The 15,308-nt window shown below is 42.4% G+C and overlaps 1 protein-coding gene across 5 annotated transcripts in view; it reads right to left on the bottom strand.

Annotated features, from left to right (window-relative positions):
- The window catches only part of ankhd1 (ankyrin repeat and KH domain containing 1), a 32,133-nt gene that overhangs the window by 7,102 nt on the left and 9,723 nt on the right, over nucleotides 1-15,308 (bottom strand). Inside the window, exons 3-27 of one of the 5 annotated variants that reach the window (XM_044364470.1) lie at nucleotides 9,907-10,063; nucleotides 9,525-9,687; nucleotides 9,186-9,333; nucleotides 8,835-9,068; nucleotides 8,613-8,707; nucleotides 7,913-8,074; nucleotides 7,228-7,309; nucleotides 6,739-6,930; nucleotides 6,492-6,601; nucleotides 6,129-6,216; nucleotides 5,016-5,143; nucleotides 4,772-4,915; nucleotides 4,556-4,658; nucleotides 4,144-4,406; nucleotides 3,695-3,973; nucleotides 3,157-3,586; nucleotides 2,924-3,063; nucleotides 2,711-2,822; nucleotides 2,406-2,551; nucleotides 2,160-2,302; nucleotides 1,351-1,564; nucleotides 904-1,079; nucleotides 500-662; nucleotides 321-416; nucleotides 92-208 (exon numbers count right to left, since the gene is read on the bottom strand). In XM_044364470.1, the coding sequence (XP_044220405.1) occupies nucleotides 92-208; nucleotides 321-416; nucleotides 500-662; nucleotides 904-1,079; nucleotides 1,351-1,564; nucleotides 2,160-2,302; nucleotides 2,406-2,551; nucleotides 2,711-2,822; nucleotides 2,924-3,063; nucleotides 3,157-3,586; nucleotides 3,695-3,973; nucleotides 4,144-4,406; nucleotides 4,556-4,658; nucleotides 4,772-4,915; nucleotides 5,016-5,143; nucleotides 6,129-6,216; nucleotides 6,492-6,601; nucleotides 6,739-6,930; nucleotides 7,228-7,309; nucleotides 7,913-8,074; nucleotides 8,613-8,707; nucleotides 8,835-9,068; nucleotides 9,186-9,333; nucleotides 9,525-9,687; nucleotides 9,907-10,063 (4,085 nt within the window). The remainder of the gene's footprint in view (nucleotides 1-91; nucleotides 209-320; nucleotides 417-499; nucleotides 663-903; nucleotides 1,080-1,350; nucleotides 1,565-2,159; nucleotides 2,303-2,405; nucleotides 2,552-2,710; nucleotides 2,823-2,923; nucleotides 3,064-3,156; nucleotides 3,587-3,694; nucleotides 3,974-4,143; nucleotides 4,407-4,555; nucleotides 4,659-4,771; nucleotides 4,916-5,015; nucleotides 5,144-6,128; nucleotides 6,217-6,491; nucleotides 6,602-6,738; nucleotides 6,931-7,227; nucleotides 7,310-7,912; nucleotides 8,075-8,612; nucleotides 8,708-8,834; nucleotides 9,069-9,185; nucleotides 9,334-9,524; nucleotides 9,688-9,906; nucleotides 10,064-15,308) is intronic. The other 4 variants (XM_044364472.1, XM_044364471.1, XM_044364473.1 and 1 more) reach the window with 4 other exon arrangements.

Here is a 15,308-nt window from a genome sequence, read left to right as displayed (position 1 = left end):
GAGCCGTGTAAATAGTACGTTTGTCTCTATCCATACAGTCAATCGAGGATGCTGTGACCTACCAAACAACAGCCATAGGATCTGACATTACCTTCTCCAGGTCTAGCTCCTTGAGGAGAATGCTAGCGTTCTTGTTTGCCTCAGCTGCCTGCTGGTCTTTGGCTTTGACAATGGTCTCCATGCACTGGTGGCACTTCTTCAACAGCTCCTGCAACAACAGGGGACAAACAGCCTGAGTTATGGCTCTACTAACATTTTAATCATCTGTCGATTCCAAGAGATGTAATGGTCTAATGACTGAGAGGGAAATCAATACCTACCTTGTCAGCAATGGTGGCAATATATCTCATGCACTCAATATCTGATGGGAATTGGTTGACCTCCTTCACAAGGTACTGCACCACTTTTACATGACCCTAAAATGTCAAGTTGTATGGTTAGAAATCAGTGGTTTGCTAAAATGTGATATGACACAGTAAAAATCAGGATTACTCTGCACCTTGCGAAAAGCAGCCATGAGTGGGGTAATCTTGCGGTTGTCGGCTGCATCCACATCAGCACTGGCATGTACCAAGAGCTGGACCACGTCAAAATGACCGCCGTTTGCCGCCAACCAGAGAGGCGTGTTCCCTTTCTTGTTACGTACATCGATATGGGCACCTCTGCAAAGACAGGAAGTAGTATTGACATTAAGAGTCGCAGAAAGACTTTGCAGCTCATTAGGATGAATACATTGGCAACGGGCTGAATTTATGTCGTCAAACATGATGTGACTGAAAAAGCACCATTTGTGTGCAATCAGAAAAACTAAAAGCTAATTCACGCAACAGCAGAAAAGACAGAGGATCATCTCATAAGAAAACAAGAATATGGTTCTGTGCAGAGACATAGCAGAGCACTAACCTGTTGATAAGCAGCTCACAAAACTTGTAGTGGCCCTTGTCGGCAGCAATTGTAAGGGCAGTGTCTCGGGATGAGGGAACAGGGGGAGCATTGACATCAGCGCCTTTATCCAGTAGCACTCGACCCACCTCTGCATAACCTCCTGACGCTGCCTCCATCAGAGGAGTAAGACCAGTCTGCATGAAGTGATGAATCAGTTATCAATATAGCCAGCAGATACAGTGTCAAAAATAGAAAACCAGGTATATTTTTTGCATTCATTAAGTGGAAGACAACACATTGTGTTTTCTCAAACATTTATTAAATGTTTAACACGGCTTTATTTTAAACAATGGGCCATTGCAATTAGAATAATGGGTGCAGCTTGTATAAGCCCTGAAGAGATATAAATTAAGTCTACTAAGTGGAAGTCTGTGTGCCTTGGTGAATGTGATCAAGACTCCTCACCTTAGCACGGTGCTCTACGTTGGCCTTGCGATCTAGCAGCAGACTGACGACCTCAGCCCGCCCCTGGAAGCAGGCTAGGGTTAGAGCTGTGTTTCTGTTGGTCTCAATCTGGGCGTTGATGTCCGAGCCCATATCTAGCAACAGCTTCACTGCTGGTACATGACCATTCATAGCTGCCAGCATCAGAGGAGAGATTCCCAGCTTACTGCCAGTCCTGAGGAGAAAGTAAAAAAATATGTATGATAAAGACACTAAAAAAAAAAATCAATGAAACATTCAACTGTTTAATGTACAAAATTGAATAAATGTGTTCAGAGTGAGACATTTTAGCATTTTTAATCAGCTCAGGCTGCATATTTAAACCCTTCTAAGGTTTTTATATGTGCTAGCAGGGCTGCATGATCATGGCAATCAATTAATTAATCAACTATTTTGCTAAATGTTATGATCTAGAATATTTGTCTCGGTTTCAGTAAAAAAAAAAAATATATATATTGCACCACAACATGCATTTTCACTTTTTCCAAAATAGTATTTATCAAAGTAACCAGCAGCTAGAAAGCCTTGGTTTTGAAGCCTTACTGTTTCTATGCTATGCTTTTACTTTTGGGTGCGACTAAAACCCAAAGGCAATTTTTACAGAGATGCTGTGCTTCTTTGGCACTGTGTAGTTTAAAAAACTGACAATTTCAACTGAAACAATGTTGTCACATTCAACCTCAGAGGAATGATTTTCTCCTAAAACTGAACCTGCCATGTTCCACTCATACCAACAGGCCAATGTGATTATTGAGGTCCTCGTCCCTCACCTGGAGTTGATCTCAGCTCCAGCATTGAGGAGTATCTTAATGATGTTGACGTAACCCCCAGAGGCAGCAAGACTAAGAGGTGTGTAGTCTGAAACGTTGCGGTGTTCCTTATTGGCTCCCCGTAGCAGCAGCAACTCAACCACCTGATAAAACATAGGTGATATTTAAGAAACACAGCTTAAGTCTAGAAAACATTGCAAAGAAATGTCAATATTGTGAAGGCAGATTGAGGATGAATGTGTTTACCTCCTGACGTCCCCCAGAGCAAGCCAAGGAGAGGGGTGTGTCTTTGGTTCTCTCTGACTGAGCCTCAATGTCACCCCCTTTGTCCAGGAGCACTTCCACAACTCCAACGTGGCCAGCAGTGGCAGCCAGGATCAGAGGAGTAAAACCTGTGGAGAACAGAGGGAATATGAGGGTTTATTGATTACAAAAACATGAGACACCTATTTTTGATCAAAATCATCAAAGGAGAGCCCTCTATTGTCCGTCAAACTGTTGAAAGTCCCTTTCATGTGCCCGATTTAATATAATACCTCATTATTACATACCTTTTTTGTCCCGGTGCTCAATGTTGGCTCCTCGTGCAATGAGAACAGACACCAGCTCCTCGTGCCCTCCTGCACATGCCAGTGTCAGCGCCGTGTCGTGGTTACTCTCCGTCTGTGGAGAAAACAAAGTTTCTCAGCAGGGTACTCATTGCATTGAATATTTTGAAGATCTCTATCGATTGGAAAAGTGGCAAAAATGGCAAAGTGTCTTACATGTGCATCTATGTCAACAGAGGGATAGAGGGGTAGGACAGAGGGTGGTGAGGCGATGTTTGCAGGCGTCTGTGTGGGCGGCTGGGACAGGGGTGTGGGTGAGGTTGTAGTGTTCAGCATGGGCACGCGGCTGCTGACAGCTGGAATAGCAAAAAAAAAAAGAACAAAAGTTATACAAACAGACAGCTTAGGGATTTAATGTTCCCTCAAGTCAACTGCAGACATGCACTTGCCTGCCATGATGTCATCCAGCGTGTCTGTGAGCGTCTGTGCAGGTGTGGCTACCATGAGCCCATCTGGGGCCTGCTGAGGTATCATTCCTGGGCCTAACCCAGCCAACTGTTGACCCTGGCCTTGCTGCTGTTGGCCCAGCATCTGCTGCCCTACCAGTACCCTCTGCAGCTCTGGGCTAGTACTTCCCGGGTAGTCTGCAGGGTTGTAGTCTGGCAGCGGTTGGATAGGAACGAAGGCAGCCTGAAGAGGCGGAGGGGGAGGCTGGGGCTGGGCCTGTGGTGAAGGGGGCAGAGGAGGCTGCTGTGGCGGCTGTGGCCCATCCCTGTAGAGAATTGTGTCCACCTGAGGAAGCTTGGTGTAATCGTCCTCTTCTCCTTCCACCTCATCCTCCGAACACTCCTCTTCATCATCGTCTTCCTCTTCCTCCTCCTGAAAAAGATACAGAATACACTTTAAGTATCTGGAGTCAACAAACACGGTGTTCAACGAGTCAAATCTAACATAAAAACAACAAAACAAAATTGTTAAGGGTGTCACCTCTTCCCCCTCCTCTCCTGGCTGCTCCTCGTCTTTGTTGGCCTCTTCATCCGTGTCGGAGCTGGTGTGTACTTGGGCACCTGGTGTGGTGGGAAGGGGCCCTGGAGCAGACGTCGTACTTCCAGGCCCCGGGCCGGGGCCCTGGCTCTGTCCGGCCTCCTGCTCCTCCTTTAAGCCCTTCGCCTCCATGTACTCTTTGGTGAACTGTTGCTGTGTTTTCAGCTGCAGCTGGCGTTCTACCTTCTGCAACTCCTTTAAAATTTTCTTCTTCTTCTGCACCTAAGTGGACAACAGCCACATCCTTGTTTGACCAGACTTAACTTCTGATACTGTGCTACTGTGCATGTAAAATAACATTTAAGTGTAAATTGGCTTTTAAGGTAATATCCACTTTAATTAAAATACTGAACAGAAGAATGAGAGCGGATCTCAAGTGGATGATGGATTACCTGCTCCTCTCTGCTCTTTTTCAGCTCCTCAATCTTGTCTTTGGTGAGCGGCTCCCCCTGAATGAGCTCTAGCGACTGAAGTTGGGCTTTTTCGATAGCGCTGATCCTCTGGCCCAGCTCGTTCAGCTTACCCTCCGTCTCCTCCACAATGCACTCTAGAGGCTGGCACAAATGGAAGGGCGGCAGAGGCTCTGCTTCAGGCCCCCGGCCGACTGAGCTGGGGACACCGGGCTGAAGGGCTGCCTGTCTCTGTTTGGACACGCCTGAATTTGAACGTAAGACAGAGTGAGGGTTAGGTTGGATTAACAATAAAATGCCATTTAACAGGGGAGACAATTAGCTCAATGAAGTCTGTAGCTCACCCACTTCATGAGTTTACTCAAAGAGTGACAGGACTTGCAGCACTGATTACCTTTGCTGGAGACAGGTGGGGGTGTGGCAATGTTTGATGGGGCTCGGTCAGGCTCCTGAGGGGGCACCACCATGGCGAGAGCTTGGAATGGGACACGAGGAACCTGTAACAGAAGGGGATGTGTTAGTTTTAATCATCAAAAACGACTTTTCCCCTGAAGAGCAATAATAAAAAGGTGTTAAAACTAAATGCAGGCTTTGTTGCTGGTCAGTTTACCTGAGAGGCATCTTGCGAGGGGGGAGTGAGCTGGGAGAGATCAGGGGCTGGGACAGACAGGATGTTGTTGGGGTAGTCCAACAGGTAGGACACCACATTAGTGTGGCCACCCTTAGCAGCTTCTATCAACATGGTCGAACCATCCTACATAAGACAAAACACACGTGTCAATAATGTGTTATTAGACACAAAAGGATAATCATAAATATGCTCATTGGTCTTAATCCATGAGTCTGTGTATTACTTTGAGTCTGTGTGTAGGATCCGCCCCATGTGCCAGCAGCAACTCCACTACAGCCAGATGTCCTCCAGCACAGGCCAGAGACACTACTGTGTGATCATTATTGGCTGTAGCCCTGTTCACATTAGCACCTGGACATGAGATGAAGAAGAAGAAGAAGAAGAAGAAAAAAAACACATTAACTCACTGTGTTTGAGAAATGGGATTCTAATTATTCCATTCACAAACTAAAACTCCTAAAGTCTCTCGCCCAAATTAATTAGGCATAACTCATACATGTAGTTTCACCAAAACTAATTGAAAATAATAATTCACCAGGACGGGGGCAACACTGAACATCTGAACTGCTCGGAGTAACAACTATTAATTCATGACCTCTATTACTACGGAAAAAAATACACTGCATAAAAGCTGGAGAAAAATCCTGTTTTCTCTAGCATTTTCATATTGATCTGCATATAATTGTAAATCCCTCAAGTCAAACGTTGAAATCAATAAAACTACATTTATAAAAGCGTTTTCACACCATTTCATTAGGTTATAACTGGTTATTTTCCTGAACTAAACAACCTACACCTTTCTCAAAATTGTCTCTGTTTTGGCTGCTTCACATAATATTATACTTCATATTATATTTACAAGGTTGCCGTATATAAATAGTGCTGTCAAACTTGACAATAAAACAAAATAAAATAACTGAGAAACTTGGAATTAAGTGACCAAGTCGTGACAACTGAAACATTGGGGGGTTCAAAAGACAACCAAAGGATTGTGATGAAGCAGCTACTCTGTATAAAAAAAGTCCTTGTACGTCAGTCTATGCACCAGATTCGAGAGGCTTCCAGGTTTTACTCATGATACAGATAATGCAGTATACTTTATTTATGAAACAGGATCAAAATAAGGAAAAGTATCCTGCATAATTAAATTCACTGCAGTGACGTCAAGTCAAATCAGCTTAAAATGACCACTTCTAAGCATGTAGCACAAATCCACGTCTTGACTTTTCAAGAAAAGATATTCCAGTAGCATTTTAGTGGATTTAGGTTGAAACAAATAATTTCCTGAAAAAGTACATTTAAATTGGTTCATTTGAACATCTAGTAAATAACACACCTTTGCTGATAAGGAACTGCACTGTACAGAGATGTCCCGCCCTTGCTGCCTTCATTAAGGGCGTCCGCCCCCCTTCAGACTCATGTTCCTGGAGAGCAAAGATGAACAAACATGTTAATTAAAGCTTAGCTCAGTCAAGAAGTTATGAGCTATATAAGTTCAGAAAAATGTGACTCCTAAAAAAAAAAAAAATTGCTGCTGTAGTTCTACAATTGGAAAAACTCTCCTTCCACAATAGCTTGTTTTCAGTTCAACCAATTAACATTTGCGTGCAAAAGACTTTACTTCGCATCTGTTCTGGTGTTATCTAGACATAAACAAGCAATCATAGTAGACAAACAGGATTTTAAGTGAAAAGCATACCAAGTTGGCTCCAGCCTGCAGCAGCACATCCGCTACATCAGTGTGCCCGTTCTCGCACGCGTACGTCAACGCTGTGTCACCCGTCGCCGTGGTGGCATGAACATTTGCCCCTGAATGACAAAATCATGAGATTAGACTTGTAATCACGATGGAATAATTTAGTTATTTTTCCAATGCAGCTAAGCCTACTCTTCGTGTCTCTGTTCTTCTAGATCTCCAGCTCATTGCCTTTCTTTTTCCTGCTCACCTGCAGCCAGCAAGTATTTGACCAACTCCAGATGGCCTTCTTGTGCAGCCTCCATTAGAGGAGTGGAGCAGCCCAACTCAATGTCGGCCCCCGCCTTGATGAGGAAGTCAGCCACTTCCAAGAAGCCTCCACAGCATGCTAGTGTCAGAGCTGTCTCCTGGGTCTCCTCTGTCTGGGCGTTGATGTTAGCACCTGGACAATAACAGAACAAAAACAAAAATTCTTACATTTTGCACTTGTCTTGTTGTACGTAGTATGCAGTGGCATGACACAAATGTAATATCAGTATAAAGTATGTGTTCCAATAAAAATAAAATTCAGTCAACAATAGACCAGTATCAGGACAATGATTTCACAGATATCTTAGTCATCAAATACAAAGACAGAACTTGTAATTCCAAAACAATCCAAACAAGTGTATGCTATTCACTGGAATTGCATTTCACTTTCAGTTTCCATTTCCCAGCTCTAGAACAAAAGATCGTTTACCTTGAGCCAGCAGCAGTGCTACCATCTCCTCGTGGCCTTCTCTAGCTGCCTCCATCAGGGGAGTGTAGCCCTCATCATTAACCTGGACACAAACAGAAGCATCAGCAGATAAGAAATCATAGAGGCGAGTATGACTCACTGTGGGTGCAGAACTCTGCTTGTCTTTTGTGTCTGCGTATTCTCACTGGAGATGAAAGATATCAACCGGCTAGTCTTTTGACACTGGCATCCTGGTAAAGATGTTTAAATACAATGTGTTGGAAGAGGAGAAACCACGAGAACCTGAAGCTGCTTTGGTTTATTCATCTTTGTCTTGCTTGCTCTTTTTTGCTGTTTTTTGTTTTGTTTTTTAAATCAGCTGTTCAGTTGGTTACATAAATGCCATTTAAATGTCAATAAATTAAATACCCATCACTTGTTCTCACACAGTTCCCATTTCTAAAACATTTTCTCCTCAAAACCCCAAATTTTTATCTGGATTTTAAAGGCTTTGGGTAGAGTTTAGTACAGTGATTATCAATAGTAACGGACAGTCTATCAAAGAGTTCACATAAAAATATATCATTATAGTATATGTGAAACGTCAGGTATTCACAGACACAGCTCAAGAAAGCATCTTCTCTGGTATTTTATGGTCTTTCCCAGACTTGTGTTGGTGTTTAAGTGTCTTTGTCTCTTTACACACCTCCTCCAAGTTGGCTCCCCTCTCTATGAGCAAGGCTGCCAGCTCTACGTGTCCTCCACAGGCTGCGAGGGTGAGGGGCGACTCGAAGGAATCAGCTGGCATGTTGACCTGCGCACCGCTGTCCAACAGCAGCCGCGCCACCTCCACATGGCCGTCCTGGGACAGCGAGACACACAAAGAATGTAGAGATAAGCACCTGAATAAATATATGGGATCGTTTTTCAATTGAGCTAATATACAGTCATACGACGTGGGCTGTGAAGCGTTTCATACCTCACAAATCAATTTTGAATTATGGTGCTATAAATCCATTACAAAACTATATTTGATGCGTCTTTACGCAGCGCAATGTTTGGATTCCAAACTTTTTCTTGCTGCTTGGCTACATTCACAAAAGCATCATCATTAATAACAATCTTTGACTTACTTACGTGTGCAGTCAGTGAACAAAAGGAGTTTGCTTATAAAATACACATATTGGATTACTTTTAATACTGGATTTATAATCCAACAGTGACACAAATGCAGTCTCATATTCATAATGTGTCTTGAAAAATATGACAAGATACTAGTGGCAAATTTTTAAGTAACATAGGAGCACCAGAAAAGGGTAAAATTTAAACTAAACTTAAAACAAGTCGCAGTTTAAAACGACCCTGAGAAGAAAGCATCAAGGTAATGATTTGGGTCAGATGCTCACCATGCAAGCCTCCATCAGTGCGGTGTGCATCTCATCCGTCTTATGTTCCTGGTCTGCTCCAGCCTCCAACAGAAAACGCACCATATCCAAGTGACCTGCAGAGGACAAAAATATATATATATTTTCAAACCTTTTTGATCAATATTAACAGAAAAATAGTGAATCAGAGCATTAACACCTAAACATTATAATAAAAGGAACAGACTATATCAAAGTTCTGACCTTTGTAGCAAGCTAATGTAAGAGCACTCTCTTTGAACTCATTGGAGTGTGTGTTGATGCCGGCGCCATACTCCAAGAGTACTCTGGCCACCTCCACGTGGCCAGCACTGGCCGCCTCCATAAGAGGTGTGTGTCCGTTCTCGTTGTGGTCCTCAATGTTAGCACCCTCTTTCAGCAGCACCTTCACCACATCCACGAAGCCACCAGCACATGCGTACGTCAGAGCTGTGTTGCCTAGAGGGACAAAAAAAAAACAAACAAACAAACAAACAGAAAAAAGATTAAAACATGACTGCAGAACATGGACAGAATATTAAATAACCATAATTATAGAGAAATTAGAAGTTTTACCTGTGGAGGATTGTGCATTAACATCTGCCCCGTGGACCAGGAGCAGTTTGACAATGTCCACATAACCTCCACTGGCAGCAGCCATGAGTGGCGTTATGTCCCCTTTTATGCCCCGGTCCTCCACATTGGCATGCATGGCCAACAAAACCTGGATGAAGGATGAAATATTAAAAAAAAAAACATGTATGGAGGGTAGCTCAATATTGACAGATCTTCCCACATCAATCAAATAGTTAATATCATGATTTATTTGTTCTTTACAGGAAGAGTACACAGACTATACACTATAAATTCATAATCACAACTATGCCAAATCACACCCTCCTTGCTTTCACATACCTGTGCAAGTTCATAGTAGCCAGCCGAGCAGGCGAGGCACAGCAGGCTCTCTCCTTCCTCTGTGTGTTCGTTGACACTCCGTCCCTCATCCAGCAATTTGCGCACAGCGTTGACATCCCCATCTGAGCACGCCTCTGCTAAACTACGGCTGAAAATAACCAGACTGCTACAATTACTGCCACTGTGACAGGTGAACACACATACGCCTCACAATTATGCAATCACCTAGCAAACACACACACATGCAGACATACTGTATGTCACTGAGATTTGAGACAAGTGGAAATGATTACATATGTACTTATGAATCCATTTATCCTCTATGAAACTGTGTACAAGATAAACTGACATATGCCAGTGTCAGTACGGGCGAGATACATACTTGTCGGCTTGGCCGGCGTTGAGTGTGTTTTCAGCTCTCATACGAGTCAGGGCTGCCGCAGCCTCATCCAAGGCACAACTCACAGATGACGTCAGTCGCCGTAGCACCTCAGGGTCTGCAAAAGCTTTACCATCGGCAGTGGACAGTTTACCGATGCCTGCCAAACACCAAAAGGGCAGAGGTGCATAGGGCAAGGCAAACCATATGGGAGCACAACCACACCAGACCAGATGAAGAAGCAAGTCCAGTCCAGCCAATCCAATCGAGGGTTAGTAGCAGCATACACAAAGAGGAAAAAGGGGAGGAAAAAAAAAAAAAAAAATCACACAAAGACACAGAAAACACACACAAGCATTTGTTAATATGGCTTAATATACTTTTCCACTACTTTCTATACACCATCTATGATTCTTAATCTCTTTATTTTTGGTAATGACTGGGTCAAATGGTAAACAAGCTACAAAAACAAACATCCACTGGCCAACTAAGGGAGTGTCCAGGTAAAAACAGATCTGTGACCAGGACAAAAATATAAGAATAAAGTGAGGAGGAGTAATGTTAGTTCTGTAAACTAGTAACCAATGTTTAGGTTCAGGCTGTTAAAGGTAGAAGAGATAAAAAGTCTCATCCTGTGTGAATTATAGATGGGTAAGAGGCAGTGAATGTGAGAGAAACAAACTGGAGATAGTGGTCAGCATGAGGGGGGAAAAAATAGCATGGCTGGAAGAAAAACAAGGTGCCATATGAGAGAAAAATGTGTTTGTGTACGTGTATTTGTCTTGAAAGAGAAGAGAAAGCCAAAGAGGGGAACGAGAGGGAAGAGCCAGCATGAGGAAGAAAAACAACTTCTGCTAATGACCTACATTGAAGGATCTCTTTCAGGAGACATAACAAGGATCGTTTCCCAACCAGAGAAATCATTCGAGTATTTGTGTACCTGTGTGGGGTATCGTATGTTTATAGGGCACATGTAAAACTAAAAACAGCCAAAAGAGAAGAAAAAAAAAAAAGTTGGCTTTGAACTGTTCGGCCTCATCCTAAACCCATCCATTAGCCAGGCAGAAGTGAGCTCCAGTCCTTGTGGTCCTCCTGTGTTTTTACCACTGGGCCTGCGACTCGAGCTAAACTTAGTACAGCTCTCAGACGAGGATTTCGCAATGATCCCAAAGGCAGAGGAAACAAGAGGTCGAGGAAGTTGATTATTAATGATTTACTGTACTATGTATCATTATCTCCGGGAATGTAAGAAGTTCACTGAAACAAAAACAGACTGAACATACATCGGGGTGTGAGGCACTGTAAATACTTCAGACGAAAACAAAGAAACCAAGTGTGTTCATCGCAGCTGAGTTCTTCTAACCCTTTTTTTGGAAGGTGTATTTGTAAACTTCTGTAACAATACTGTTTCACACTTTTCACACAAAAATAACCAACCACCCAATGAGGTTGAAAATCTTTTCACTATGAGAAAAATGGACATTGAGCTCAGGAAGTCAGGACTGACTTGAAGCAGATTTAGTATGTTGTGTTTTAACTGGAACTAGCTACTGTCTAGCCACTGAGCTGCCTACACCCACTGTACCAATAACACAGTATGTAGTCTGAATAAACATTTTCATCCAAGTTGCAAATTAACATTTTTTAGCCAACTTTTGTTTAAGAAACGACAAAATAGCAAGAAAGTCAACATTACAGCTCACTAAAGTTCTGAACAAAAACAGTTGTCATCTCTTATTTCAACATCAATGAATAATAATTTGTAAAACTATAAACTAACTCTCTGACTTGGCAAATGGCTCACTAGGTAGGAATAAATAAAAAATCTTTTATATCAAGTTCTCCGCAGCATGTTAGAACCAGGTTTTGACCTTAGCTGGTTCTAGCTCTTTAAAATGGCCAAATAGAGGGTCCTAGGTGTGGCCTGTGTTGGTCTATAGCTTTACAGTGCAACAGTGTTGGGATCCTCAGATTCAAGTCCAAATCCAGGAAGGAAAAGGTATACGATTTGTTTACCCATAAGCACCTGCATTGCTCTCCTCAAATCTTTGACATGTTTACAGGGACAACATGATCCTCTACAGACAGGTGACTAATGAAAGGAAAAACCAGAATAAATGAGTGGAGAAACATAACGAATGGAGATGTTTCCACACAGGTGCACTGCATCGTACAATTTAAGCCCCCCCCTCCGGTGTATTTTGGCATTTTTACGATATTTAATATTTTTCTGAGTCATTTCCTGGCTAATGTTGATTAGCCATACTGTTCGCCAAATATTTTTTTGACAAATAACTCAATTTTGGGCTCAAAGTTCAAAAATTTAAGCTGTTGCTAAAACAAAACTATGACGTATGACTATAGTAGAACTCTGCAGTCATACGTCAGCCTTATAAAATCCTTTTGTTTTTGTGAGCGTCACAGTGGCCACTGATACAGTATCAGACGGCCTGTGTTTCAAACTAAACACTTGCTGCAGATGTGCTGCAACAACAGATTAATGCTTAAAATATAAATAACTTATTTCAATTAAACACTCTCCGACCAAAATCAGCTCAGAAAATAACATTTAGTGTGGTTAAAGCAGGAAAGTCAATAAATCAGTCTGCAGTGATCTATAAATGAATGTGAGTGATTCTTATACTATCTGTTGTCCACAGCTGTGTATACTGTATGAGAAGCTTCTCCTTCACTTCATTAAATCCCTGCAGCATCTGAAGGCAGTAGGATTGATATGTTTATAAATCTGCAGCCTCTGAAAAGTGCCGTGCCAGAGCACAGTGCCATTACACTCTGTTCACTGTTTACCTTCACTAAATTGCCTGATGTCACCAGGCTGCTACAGTATAATCACACACACCTCAGCACCCATCAGACTGGTCGGTTATAAATCGATATTCTGCTTTGTTATGAAGGAGACGTTGGGTTAGCAGGTCATCGTAGCCTCTTTTCCAACTTTCTTTTTAGTAAGAGTAGCATCTCATGTTTTATCCTAGAAACACATTGCGATGCAAAGGCTGTTGTATAACATTAATTACTAAATTATGTGACCATGTACAAGGTGAGATACATTATGATAATTGCTAAAATAGCATCAGTCAAATATAAATCATATATACGGTGTCACTGAATCAATTTCAGTAACTGATCAAAAAACCTACTCCTGTGGTGATGTGTGTTCATGTTGTGACGCTCTGAACCGTCCAGACATTTCCTGAAGAAAAGCTTTCCTTTTGTTGAGCTGTCGTTATCACATTTAACTGTGATTGGCACAATTATTTCAGAGCTATGAGAGCAGTGATATGCCTGCCAGAGACGGTATTTATTAATCACCACACCCGCTGATCTATATTCACCTTCACTCAGCCCTTTTGCATGTTGCGCTGCTGCACAGACATGAACCAAAATAGCAGGTGTACATGGAGACGCCCACACAGTCCGTGCGCCTAAGGCCCAGTTCAGACCAAAGATTCATGACGAGACGAAACCTTTTTAGAACATTGCAGGGAAGGGTTGCAGCAGTGTGAACTGGCCCGTCTCAGCTCGACTGAAGCCGGCTGATGGTGTCGCCTGCGACTCAGCTTGTCGAGTCGCAGGTGGCTGGTTTTAGAACACATGGCACGTCACCTGTTTTAACAGCCAATCAGCTTGTAGCGAAGTCATGTTTTTGCTGTTTCATCAATACTAGAAATGTAACTGTAGCAAGTCACTCACTGTCACTGTCCTCATTCATATTTTCATATTTATTCATATTCAAATTATATACAGCTACAAAAAAAAGCCTGAAAAACCGTCAGAATGGAAGTACAGAGAGTCGTTGCAAGGGAGACGATACAACGTCTTGTCTAGTGGTATTGGTGTAAACTGGCAGGTTTTGCAGACCAGCGTATTGCAAGTAGTTGCAAGTTTCAACTCGTCTCATCATGAATCTTTGGTCTGAACTGAGCTTTAGACCTACCCCGCTGCACTTGGCATTTATTATTCAAATTTCAATTGAGGGTGCAAAATATTAAACTGGGTGCTCGCTTTTGCACCCTCGCAGAACTGGGCTTGGCCACTGAGGAGGAAAATTTACGGACATTTACTCTAAAATAAAGCAAGATGTCATTGCTTAGGATAGATGATCATCAATGAAGAAGCCATCATCTGATTTCACCGATGGATTTCACACATCTCTGTTACTGATATGTAACCTAGTCTATATAGCTAATGCTGTAGTAAGTGGACAGGTTAGGCTATAATCATCCCGACATATTGCCAGTGTGCTAGAATGGCAATCTGGTGCCATGACATGGTAATGGATTACATCCGACAATTAGCAAACAACTTTTTATATCCTTGTTTTCTGAATGGAGTTCAGATCAATCAGAGCAAGCTGCTCCATCGACACTCAAAATAACGTCATCTAAAGTCATAAATACAGCAGCGACATGTTTATACACATTGATATCTACATACAATGTAACTTTATATTACATAAACTCAACAGCATTTAGGATGGTTACTATTGATGACAGCAGCTGAGGGGGATGTGTGACAACAGTGTTAGCTCTGGCTAAGTTAGGTCGAGAAAGTTAAGCGAAAGTGAAGAGAAATACATTTTTTTAATCCCAAAAGTGTAAAAATAAACTCCTCCCGCTGGTAAACCACTCAGGATTAGAGCTGAATCCGGTGTGACTGGTGTGGTGGACTAGTGTGTTTATTCCTCCAAAAATCATCAGTAACACCAACATGCTCTCATCAGCTGTCTACCAGCAAGCCACGGCAGATTTTTTCAACTCATGTGAATACACAAGTAACTCAAATTTCGCATATTGACGTCGCAAATTTTGCGTCATTCTCGCCATGTGAAAAATTTGCTTCGCATTTGGTGTGACCACCATTATTGTTGAACTATGCCGGCTAGTATTTCAATAGGAACAGTGACTAAAGGCTTCTAACTGGTTTTAACAGACAACATCAGATCACCCCAATCCTGGCTTCTCTCCATTGGCTCCCTGTTCGCTTTAGAATTGATTTCAAGACTTTCCTGATCACTTTTAAAGCACGTCTGGGTCTGGGCCCAAACTACATAACAGATACGTTGACCCCGTACAAGCCAGCCCACAGCCTTAGATCCTCAAGTGGGGCCCTTCTGGCTGTTCCAAAGTCAAGGCTTAAATCTAAAGGTGACCGTGCTTTTGCCATCAGGGCCCCTCGGCTTTGGAACGACCTGCCTGAGGAGATAAGGCTCGCAGAATCAGTGACTTCTTTTAAATCAGTTCTTAAAACTCATTTTTACAGACTTGCTTTAATTTAATGTTGTCTTTCGAGCATCTTTGTATTGTCATTTAATCATCTCTATTGTTTTTCTATTGTTTGGTTTTTTTGTGTTGTGTCTTTGCTTTGCATTGTACAACTTTTGC

Source organism: Thunnus albacares, chromosome 10 (assembly GCF_914725855.1).
Source record: "Thunnus albacares chromosome 10, fThuAlb1.1, whole genome shotgun sequence".
Taxonomy (NCBI): Eukaryota; Metazoa; Chordata; class Actinopteri; order Scombriformes; family Scombridae; genus Thunnus; species Thunnus albacares.
The sequence above is the reverse complement of the archived record's forward strand: the minus strand, read 5'-3'. Positions and strand labels throughout refer to the sequence as shown.